The sequence below is a fragment of the Limanda limanda genome, chromosome 13 (genome assembly GCF_963576545.1).
Source record: "Limanda limanda chromosome 13, fLimLim1.1, whole genome shotgun sequence".
Classification (NCBI taxonomy): Eukaryota; Metazoa; Chordata; class Actinopteri; order Pleuronectiformes; family Pleuronectidae; genus Limanda; species Limanda limanda.
In genome coordinates, this window is record NC_083648.1 from 1,029,871 (window position 1) to 1,041,882 (window position 12,012).

A 12,012-nucleotide genomic window follows, 5' to 3' on the forward strand; every position below is an offset into this window, starting at 1 on the left:
TAAACCACAGCGTCACATGTCTCAGCTCCATCCGACAGCTGCTCTCCAGCTTCTGTTCTAAAGACTCGTGCGTTCAGAGACGTTTCCGCAGGTTTGCTGTCGTTCCACAGACAAACCTTTTCCATCGCCTCCCTTTAAAGGTCCAATCAGAGCCAGTGTCTGGTCTCCAGCTGGTTCTCTGTGAAGCGTCTCATTGAATTTCTTATTTTGTACTTTTATAATATAATTTATATGAGAAGAGCCGGTCTCGGTTTGGTTCAACAAGTATTTATTAAGAAGCAATGAAAAGGTATAAAAGGTTCAGCCTAGCAATGGGAACCCAACGCACGGCCCCGCCCCTCGAGCGTCAGCGGGCAGTCACGGGTCGCACCTCACGGACGGCGGTTGTAATATTTTATAACAGAAGGTATAATTTGATTGGTCAATAATGAAGGGGAGTCGAGACTTGGTTCTTCCTCGATGGTGCGCAGGTGTAGTTCCAGCCTCTTGGCTCTGGAACCAGGAAGTGATGAGGAGCCGCTCCCAGTCTGGCTCCTCCTCTGATGGTTGCTGGGCAAATCTTCACATGAACAAGCCTTGACTCAGCTGAAGCCTTGTGGGTCGGTGTTGTTGTTCATTGGTGTTGGGACAGTGTTTTTGTGAAACCAAAGGCCTCCTCTTCGGCCTATATGTGTAGTCAAAAGCCTGAAACCACATGTTCCTTTGTTCCTGACAAAGCCAGAGCACAGGGAACTCAGTCTCCCACGATTCCTCAACTTAACACAGAGGTGTGAAAAGCCACAATGCTCACCTCCTATTGGTCACTCTGGCCCATGACCTCTGAGGTCATCGGGCCTTTATAAGACCAATTCTCTCTCTTTCCATCAACCCCTCCAAGGAGTGAGGCCGCCTGCCTTTCTTCCTGCATCGGGTAGAGGAGAAACCTGATTTCTCCAGCTCAACCCTTCTCTTCCAATCTACAAGAGGAGCGCAAAGGTCTAGCTTCCAGCTCACCTTCTCAAGGAAACCTCCTCGCCCTTCAAGCTCTTCAAACTCCTAGTAGCAACTCAATGTCCTGCAGCTGAGAACTTTCAAGCAGCGACTGAGCCACAGCTCGGCAGAATCGCGAATGCAGAACTTCAACCTTCCGACAAAGCCAGGAGACATCCCAGAATTGCTACCTGAACAGCAACTTTCTCCCTTTCTAAGGACTGGTAACATACTGGCCTTAATAATTATACAAGACTAAGCAAGACTGTTTATTTGATTCTGTGTGGTGTTTATAAGTTTATAAGATATATGCATGATATTGTGATTATAAGTTAAATGAAAGTAAGGTTAGTTTGTAATGCTCTTCACATATCTCTCTAACCCTCTCTTTGTCTAATTAACATTTACATAGACAGCCGCATATTTCTGCCTACTTATCTACTCCCCCATTCCAGAAGAAGGGGGGGGGGCTACCATCTTAGGAGCCCACAGGAAGGTGTTACTCTCTTGGTCAACCACCATTTTGAAAGTACCCTAATTTACACACACACACACAAACTCACATACATATCTTTGTCTAGCTAGTATGTTTTGTTTAGTAATTTTTGTTTTTATACTTTATTATATTCATAATAAATGTTTTTCTTTCACAAATGTTCTTTCATTTATGTTGCATAAGTGAATTTTGCCAACCGTTACACTGTCAAGAACTCAATAAACCTTCACTGTTCATTATATAATCTTTAATAGTAAATATTGAGATTTCTAATTGAATTAGATCTAAATGAGACTGATCTTAATCGATTAATTGGCTCTTTTCCCTTCTGTTAAGGGTGGTGCCCCGTGAGAACTTTAACAAACTAAAGTTATGATTTAATATTAAAATTTTAAATATGAATGTTTTATATTTTATTTTGATAACCAAATGTATTGAATGCCTTAAGGCCCACCATCTTATGGTATCACTCCTAACCATTATTGCACAACACCTATGATCACAATCCTGACCTGAACAGTTCCATATGTAAATATTAGTTCAGGGTGATAGCGCCACCTACTGATCAGTGTGAAAATTAAGTTGTGGTAACATTGTCCAATTGACACAAAATTGATCACGCTACATCAGAGCGCCTATTTAAACAGATATATATGTCTGTGTGTAATAATATTGATGGCGCCGCCTACTGGCAACAGGTAGTAAGCTTTGTTTTACAACTATCATTCGATTTACATGAAATGTTCACAGTGTGATGTGCAGTTGATAGCGTGGACCGTAATGAGCAATTAGCAGGCAAGGATAGACATCGCGTGACGGACGCAGGAAGTGAAGCGTTTATCCTTGCCTTAGTGCACAACACGCAGGCAACACGGAGACGTGCGCTTGGTCATCGAACGCTCTCTCCACCGATCGCAACAGACTTCAACGTGCGGGTGCTCGGGCTCGCAAGTGCTACAACATAGCCCTAGTTTAAGTTGTCTTTTTATTTTCTGCCATGTCTTAGCCTAGTCACTAATGTTTTCTACTGTGCACAGACACTAGAGGGCAGCAAAGGACAAGTTATAATCCTGACTGCAACTAACTGATGAAGTTATCTACTATGACACTTTATAATTATAATGATACAATAATAATAAACTACAACAACGATTTGATGATAACTATGTGAACTGATATGACTCACATCATGTTCTTAGACACGTTCAGTTTCCTTTGTTTAATCTTTAATCTAAATGTAACCGGTCTCTCTCATGCGTGGTGGAACCTGCGTTGTGTCTTGTATAGTGAAGGACCGGAACGTGTTCTTTTAAAACGGGACCTTTATTTTTCTGTTCTGTTCAGATCACAGTATAACAGCGTCAGTCACATGCCGGTCTCAGTCAGTTCCAGAACATTCTAAATAAATCTCATCTTAACAAAAGTATAAATATAATAACAAAAATACTAAACAACAAAACATACCTGTTCAGATCACAGTATAACAGCGTCAGTCACATGCCTAACATAAAAAGAAGATAAAAATGCACTCTTCAAGAAACTAAAATGGCGGACACCTACGCACATGTTTAATTTCCTTGCTAAAACACTCTGAACTAAAAAAACACTGAACTAATTAAAGAATGAAAATAAACCATCAAAACATGAAGCAACTTGACTAATACAATCTTATAAAAAAGATTAAACATCCTAGACAACTTACAGATAACTTAAACAACGAAACTTTACACATTAGTGTCGCGCTGTAAACCATACGTACCGGTCTCAGTCAGTTCCAGAACATTCTGCTGAGAACCGGGAAAATAAAATACATGACCACCCGCGACCTATAGAGGGCGCCAAACACATGTAAAACGCCCAATACAAAAATCAATGATATACAAAAACAGGGATTTCTGGTGAAATGAAATAATACTTTTAATACCTGCTACATAAACATCGTAAAATGAATTTAAAAGACTATGAAGATGAAATATATACATTTATAAATATATACATTCATAAATATAAACACACGTATACACATCAAGCTCCATCTTGTTTTCAGCAGCAGACATTTGAAGCTTCACCAGGAGCAGCGTGTCAGAGACTGAAGTTTCATAACGTTCCCTCATGATCGTTTCACTGCTGAACTGACTTTACAACCCCCCCACCCCCACCCCCCTCGTCAGAAAAGCAGCGTCCGCCTCCTCTGTGGCCGCAGGGGCTGATGGGAGGTTCCAGGACCTGATCTCACAGCTCGTCCTCGTTAGAGGGCCACTTCTCCTCAGGTTCACCCGAGGAAACCCCCCCCACAGCATGCTTCTCCTCCCAGCCGCTGCTCTGTGCTGCCTGTGTTCAGGTGAGTGTTTCCAGCCAATCAGGGGCTCACAAGCTCCACCTCACCACCACGCTCACCTCCGTCCATCTGTCTGTCCACAGCGTTGGTTGCCATGGCAGCAGAGCCGACTCAGGACCAGTTGTCTTTGAGCGTGGGAATTGGTGGAAATGCCTCGTTCAGCTGTGGAGGAACTGATCAGTGTCGCTTGATAATCTGGTTTCAGAAGGAAGACGAAGGAACGTTCAGACAGATTCTTGTTCTTACTAGAGTTAATGTTGATAAGGAGTACAATCATCCTCATAAAGACGACTTCACAGCTGAGAGACAACAGAACAGCTGTGAGTTGAAGATAGACAGAGTTAAACCCTCTCATGCAGCCACGTACTACTGCGCCTGTTCGGACTATGATGAACCCACAGTGAGACATGATGTGTGCAGCCTGAACAAAAACCATCATGAGGATCAGTGGGAGAGAGAAGTAAACCACAGCGTCACATGTCTCAGCTCCATCCGACAGCTGCTCTCCAGCTTCTGTTCTAGAGGCCCAATCAGAGCCAGTGTCTCGTCTCCAGCTGGTTCTCTGTGAAATGTCTCATTGAATTTCTCATTTTGTACTTTTAGAATGAATATTAAATTGGTTCATTTCTCAAAACCAAGTTCCAAAGTGCTTGAGAAAGTCAAATGAACATGAAAACCAACACACCCTGTGTCCAACAGTCAACTGGACGTCAGAGGACAACACCACGTTCCACATGCAGCTGGACGTAGGGAGTGGGGGGGGAGCGAGTGAGACAGAGAGAGACAGAGATGCTCGGACCTGGGGACTCAACCAGTCCTGCTCATCACATGGCACAGGAGAGCTCCTCAGGTCAGGACTCAGCCGTCCACCTCTAAAGGACAAGGGACGTTCATCTGAAGACAACTATGTCCACATGCTGTCCAGGGAGGACAGATGGTCTGAACCAGGAGTAAGAGAAGTCGTCTACGTCAAACTAGAGAAGCCGTCTCTGAACAGGAGTTCAAAGGCGAATGGACCCCCCACTGTGCACACGGAGACATTGAGCTGGACACTTGGTGTCAATGACTCAGTTTCCACTGGAGTTTGAATTTGGGGCTTTTGGACACTTGATGACATCTGTCATGTTCTTTTATCCCAAATATGAGAAGAGCCGGTCTCGGTTTGGTTCAACAAGTATTTATTAAGAAGCAATGAAAAGGTATGAAAAGTTCAGCAAAGCAATGGGCACCCAACGCACGGCCCCGCCCCTCTAGCGGCACCGGGCAGTCACAAGTCGCACCGCACAGACGGCGGTTGTAATATTTTATAACAGTAGGTATAATTTGATTGGTCAATAATGAAGGGGAGTCGAGACTTGGTTCTTCCTCGATGGTGCGCAGGCGTAGTTCCAGTCTCTAGGCACTGGAATCAGGAAGTGATGAGGAGCCGCTCCCAGTCTGGCTCCTCCTCTGATGGTTGCTGGGCAAATTTTCACATGAACAAGCCTTGACTCAGCTGAAGCCTTGTGGGTCGGTGTTGTTGTTCATTGGTGTTGGGACTGTGTTTTTGTGAAACCAAAGGCCTCCTCTTCGGCCTATATGTGTAGTCAAAAGCCTGAAACCACATTTTCCTTTGTTCCTGACAAAGCCAGAGCACAGGGAACTCAGTCTCCCAGGATTCCTCAACAAGGATAAGACAGCCACAATACTCACCTCCTATTGGTCACTCTGGCCCATGACCTCTTAGGTCACCGGGCTTTTATAAGACCAATATCTGCCCAAATTCTCTCTCTTTCCATCAACCCCTCCAAGGAGTGAGGCCGCCTGCCTTTCTTCCTGCATCGGGTAGAGGAGAAACCTGATTTCTCCAGCTCAACCCTTCTCTTCCAATCTACAAGAGGAGCGCAAAGGTCTAGCTTCCAGCTCACCTTCTCAAGGAAACCTCCTCGCCCTTCAAGCTCTTCAAACTCCTAGTAGCGACTCGATGTCCTGCAGGTGAGAACTTTCAAGCAGCGACTGAGCCACAGCTCGGCAGAATCGCGAATGCAGAACTTCAACCTTCCGACAAAGCCAGGAAACATCCCAGTATTGCTACCTGAACAGCAACTTTCTCCCTTTCTAAGGACTGGTAACATACTGGGCTTAATAATTATACAAGACTAAGCAAGACTGTTTATTTGATTCTGTGTGGTGTTTATAAGTTTATAAGATATATGCATGATATTGTGATTATAAGTTAAATGAAAGTAAGGTTAGTTTGTAATGCTCTTCACATATCTCTCTGACCCTCTCTTTGTCTAATTAACATTTACATAGACAGCCGCATATCTCTACCTACTTATCTACTCCCCCACTCCAGAAGAAGTCGTGGGGGGCTACCATCTTAGGAGCCCACAGGAAGGTGTTACTCTCTTGGTCAACCACCATTTTGAAAGTACCCTAATTTACACACACACACACACAAACTCACATACACATCTTTGTCTAGCTAGTACGTTTTGTTTAGTAATTTTTGTTTTTATACTTTATTATATTCATAATAAATGTTTTTCTTTCACAAATGTTCTTTCATTTATGTTGCATAAGTGAATTTTGCCAACCGTTACACTGTCAAGAATTCCATAAACCTTCACTGTTCATTATATAATCTTTAATAGTAAATATTAAGATTTCTAATTGAACTAGATCTAAATGAGACTGATCTTAATCAATAAATTGGCTATCTTTTCCCTTCTGTTAAGGGTGGTGCCCCGAGAGAACTTTAACAAACTAAAGTTATGATTTAATATTAATATTTTAAATATGAATGTTTTATATTTTATTTTGATAACAAAATGTATTGAATGCCTAAAGGCCCACCATCCTATGGTATCACTCCTAACCATTATTGCACAACACCTATGATCACAATCCTGACCTGAACAGCTCCATATATAAATATTAGTTCAGGGTCATAGCGCCACCTACTGATCAGTGTGAAAATTAAGTTGTGGTAACATTGTCCAATTGACACAAAATTGCTCACGCTACATCAGAGCGCCTATTTAAACAGATATATATGTCTGTGTGTAATAATATTGATGGCGCCGCCTACTGGCAACAGGAAGTAAGCTTTGTTTTACAACTATCATTCGATTTACATGAAATGTTCACAGTGTGATGTGCAGTTGATAGCGTGGACCGTAATGAGCAATTAGCAGGCAAGGATCGACATCGCGTGACGGACGCAGGAAGTGAAGCGTTTATCTTTGCCGCAGTGCACAACACGCAGGCAACACGGAGACGTGCGCTTGGTCATCGAACGCTCTCTCCACCGATCGCAACAGACTTCAACGTGCGGGTGCTCGGGCTCGCAAGTGCTACAACGCAGCCCTAGTTTTAGTTGTCTTTTTATTTTCTGCCATGTCTTAGCCTAGTCACTAATGTTTTCTACTGTGCACAGACACTAGAGGGCAGCAAAAGACAAGTTATAATCCTGACTGCAACTAACTGATGAAGTTATCTACTATGACACTTTATAATTATAATGATACAATAATAATAAACTACAACAACGATTTGATGATAACTATGTGAACTGATATAACTCACATCATGTTCTGAGACACGTTCAGTTTCCTTTGTTTAATCTTTAATCTAAACATCGTAAAGGGAATTTAAAAGACTATTATAAATATAAACACACGTGTACACATCAAGCTCCATCTTGTTTTCAGCAGCAGACGTTTGAAGCTTCACCACGAGCAGCGTGTCAGAGACTGAAGTTTCATAACGTTCCCTCATGATCGTTTCACTGCAGAACTCACTTTATTATTTTTGTTTCCTCTTTACACCCCCCCCCCTCCTGTCAGAAAACCACACAACAATTTCAGCTTCCTCCTCCTCTGTGGCCCCAGGGGCTGATGGGAGGTTCCAGGACCTGATCTCACAGCTCGTCCTCGTTAGAGCGCCACTTCTCGTCAGGTTCACCCGAGGAAACCCCCCCACAGCATGCTTCTCCTCCCAGCCGCTGCTCTGTGCTGCCTGTGTTCAGGTGAGTGTTTCCATCCAATCAGGGGCTCACAAGCTCCACCTCACCACCACACTGACCTCCGTCCATCTGTCTGTCCACAGCGCTGGTTGCCATGGCAGCAGAGCCGACTCAGGACCAGTTGTCTTTGAGCGTAGGAATTGGTGGAAAGGCCTCGTTCAGCTGTGGAGGAACTGATCAGTGTCGCTTGATAAGTTGGTTTCAGAAGAAACACATAGGAACGTTCAAACAGATTCTTGATGTTGATACAAGGTATGGTAAAATTGATAAGAGTTACAATCACCCTAAGATAGACGACTTCACAGCTCAGGTTAAACAGAACAGCTGTGAGTTGAAGATAGAGAAAGTTAAACCCTATCATGCAGCCACGTACTACTGCGTCTGTTCGGACTATGATGAACCCACAGTGATACATGATGTGTGCAGCCTGAACAAAAACCCTCATGAGGATCAGTGGGAGAGAGAAGTAAACCACAGCGTCACATGTCTCAGCTCCATCTGACAGCTGCTCTCCAGCTTCTGTTCTAAAGACTCGTGCGTTCAGAGACGTTTCCGCAGGTTTGCTGTCGTTCCACAGACAAACCTTTTCCATCGCCGCCCTTTAAAGGTCCAATCAGAGCCAGTGTCTGGTCTCCAGCTGGTTCTCTGTGTTTGGACGGCCGGAGGAATCGGGCCTGTGACAGAACTCTGACAGTTCAACCCTCACACCAACACTTGGTGACATCATCATGACATCATCATGACATCGTTAAGCTTTTACCCGCCAGTAAACGGAACAAGCTTATATTTGCTCATAATCACTAAACACAAAGCGTTTCTGAGGGGAACGTGAATGTTGTGCTGGCGTGAACATGAGAGAAACGACCTTGAGCTCAGACGGTTTTTGTCTGAGTCTCTTTCACTGTGGAGTTGATCTTCGGCTCAGGAACCAAATTGTTCGTAGATGGTAAGAAACTCTTTTATTTCCCTTCACTGGTTCCATTGTTGAAAATGTGATGAAAAGAGTTTGAACCATGTTTGATTTTTCTTGTTAAGACAAACTTCCTCTTTCAGACTTTCTGAAATGAACAAACGTGTGACAGTGAAATGTCGCTGCACATCAGACACAATCCTCTGTTTCTGCTTCGGGTTTGTTCAGAGTCTAAAAAGTCTCAAACGTTTTCTGGATTCTCTTCAGCTGCTGCCGAAGGAATCTGAGTTTTCTTTCCTCTCTCCTGAAATAACTTCTGACTTCATGAGCGTCCGTGGAACCTTCAGCCCCGAGCGCTTTGAGATCGACTCGTTACGGCTCATTCTTAAACCACAAACCTTTCAGCAACTTTCTGTTTCAAAAATAAGATCAATTCACTAAGTTCTCGTCTCAGGATAAATGTTTTAAATTAAATCATCACTTTCACAATTAAACAAATTTATTTAAATAATTATGAAAGTTACTTAAAAATACCAGACTGATATTTAGGTTTTTAATATAATACCTGCTGATATATATCAATCTATATATTTCACTAACTCCGGAAAAATACATTTAGTATTTAACGTTAAAGATTTTGTTCCGATGAATGCAATTGCCCTTTAATGGTGAATGTGTATTTTTGTGTACAAACAATAATGAGAAATATATTTGGAATAAATTAAAGATAAATAGGTTTGTCTTTAGACAAATGTTTTTTCCTTATATCCCAAATATTTGTTTTATGATAATATTCTTGATATGACTTTAATATTTCTTGTACCACAACTTTTATTTGCTTTGATGTAGAATTTGTTAAAAGTTATGAGGGAACATTTCAGTGTGTATGTATCATCATGCAATTATAAATATTTAATACTCAACGTACATAAAATAGATATTTTTGTACTTACATTTGAATACCTTTAAACAAATTGTATAAATCTGTCTCAATATAAAAGATAGTTACACCTTTTCACACTTTGTTATAAACAACAAATTACGTGACCTTTAATGTTTTGTGTGAATTAACAACACAATCCTGTCATATTTATATCTTTCATTGTATTTTAAATGATAGAACATGTACACACATTTACAATATGATAGAAATAGTGATAAATATATAAATGTATGATCAAATGAAGTTGAGCGGCTGTGGCTCTGATGATATCTGTGATAACGCTGCCGTGCAGCAGCTGAATCTCTCTGTGAAGTATCGATGAGGTGTTTCCAGGATCAGGCTGTGAAGTGCAGAGCTGCTGTTCATGTGCATGTTGTCACACGTCAGATACGCCGCTGGTGACCCCGGTGGTGAGCGTGTACCCGGCAGCTTCCATCGCCGCCCTGGACGGGAAGAGCTCCCTGCTGTGTGTGGCCTCCAACATGGTTCCTCCTCTGGTCCAGTTCTCCTGGACAAGACAGAGTGAGGATGGTCCTCTGGAGACGCTGTCCTCTGCTCATGGAGAGCAGCTGGAGCTCAGAGGGACAGGACGCACCGCCGCCATCATGGTGGTCGACCGGAACGCTCCGTACAAATACCGCTGCCACGTCCGGCATGAGGGAGGCACAGTGGAGGCCCCGGCAGAGCAAGGTGAAGGAGGTTTGGTGACTGTGGTGAGCTTCATGTGTCTTTGTCTTTATTCCAGAGCGTGGACTTTCAGTTTGAGAGCAGGACTTATTGATTTCACATTTTGTGAAGCATTGGTTCAAAACCCTGCACTTGCACTCAAATAGCCTCTGCTTGTGCTCAAACTGAGGCAAGAACCAGGATCTCAGCTTCAGCTTTACTTCTGACAGGAAGCTGGAGTCGTCATGAAGCCGCGGACGTGAACCTGGTTAAACCAACCGCCGTCCGGCTCGCTCACAGATGTTGAAGCTAACACACTGACAACGAGGACGGGACAATTTAATATGTCAATATTACACCTGGAATTCTATTGGTCGGGAAATTTTGACAGATTTGTTGCAAATAACAATCTGAGAGCAGAAGTTTCACATTCACAGAAGCAACGTGACCACGAGGAGAAGCTGAAGCTGGAGCTGTCATAGCCACAAAATATCTGAGTGCAAGCAGCAAAATATCTGAGTGCAAGCAACAAAATATCTGAGTGCAAGCAGGGTCTGTCAGAGAGTGAATGTGGGGTTTTGAGTGAAGAATTATAAAATGTGAACATGAAAAATAAGATGAGAGAAGTTCTGACTTCAAACAGAAAGACCAAGCTCTGAAAACTCATGTGATAGATTGATAGATAGAGTACTTTATTCATCCCCGAAGGGAAATTAAGTTGTAATAGCAGCCGGTATACTTGAATACAATAAAATACAATACAATAGAATAAAATAAAAAATATTGAGGTAGGTAATATGTGAGGACTGAAACTGACTTCTGGATTCTTTCAGAGGTTTCTGCAGTTCACGCACAGACGTGTCCGGCGGCCTGGGCCTGGTCTCAGCGGCAGGTGAAGCTGCTGTGTCTGCTCTACACGCTGCTGATGGTGAAGAGTCTGGTTTACTGCGGTGGACTCGCTCTGATCCACATCCTGAGGAACCGGGAGCGTCCAGCCGCTGCTCACCAGACGACCGAGTTTCCTGCAGCAGCTTCAACTTCTCACTGATCCTGTTCACTTCACTCTGCTTCTCTTCTCACTGCAAGAAGTACAAAATAAAGGATTTTTATGCTGAAGACATTAAATATAAAAATAAAACACATATCATCTCCTTTACCTCTGATGTGAACTGACTCCTCGTCTTTGTGCATCAATAATAATTCATACTGACGCTCTTTCCACATTAACCCTGTGTTGTATGAATTATTACTTAAACATGTTAAAAACTGATTTAAATGTGTTTTATTCTGCACAACGAGAAAACAAATGGTTTAAATACAAAGTACAAAAAAAACACAACCGTAATATAATTATAAAAACATATTGTTTTATACATACATGTATTTACTAACAGTGAATCATGTACAGTATTTAATCCTCTAGGACAGAAATTAATAACTGAATACATTAATTTACTAGTAATTTGAACAAAAGTAAGAATTTATTCTGTTGAAACTATGATTTCCGGTTGATAAAAGTTAAATCCAGATAATGTTATATAGTAAAAAAAAATCTAAATCCAATTTTTTTCCTGATAAAAAAAAGGATTGTTTATTACTGTATTTCAGTAGCATTGAGATCAACTGTTAACACTTTGCAGTTGAACATTAATATGTTTTGAATTCACAGTTTAGCCTAATT

The 12,012-nt window shown here is 42.1% G+C and overlaps 1 protein-coding gene across 1 annotated transcript; it reads left to right on the forward strand.

Moving 5' to 3' along the window:
• Positions 1-3,763: 3,763 nt before the first annotated feature.
• LOC133018665 (immunoglobulin lambda-1 light chain-like) lies at positions 3,764-11,379 on the forward strand. The gene is made up of 5 exons (XM_061085082.1): positions 3,764-3,806; positions 3,887-4,203; positions 8,722-8,758; positions 10,053-10,355; positions 11,165-11,379. Exons 1-5 carry the CDS (start codon positions 3,764-3,766, stop codon positions 11,377-11,379), a joined length of 915 nt encoding a protein of 304 aa, XP_060941065.1.
• The last annotated feature ends 633 nt before the right edge of the window (positions 11,380-12,012 follow it).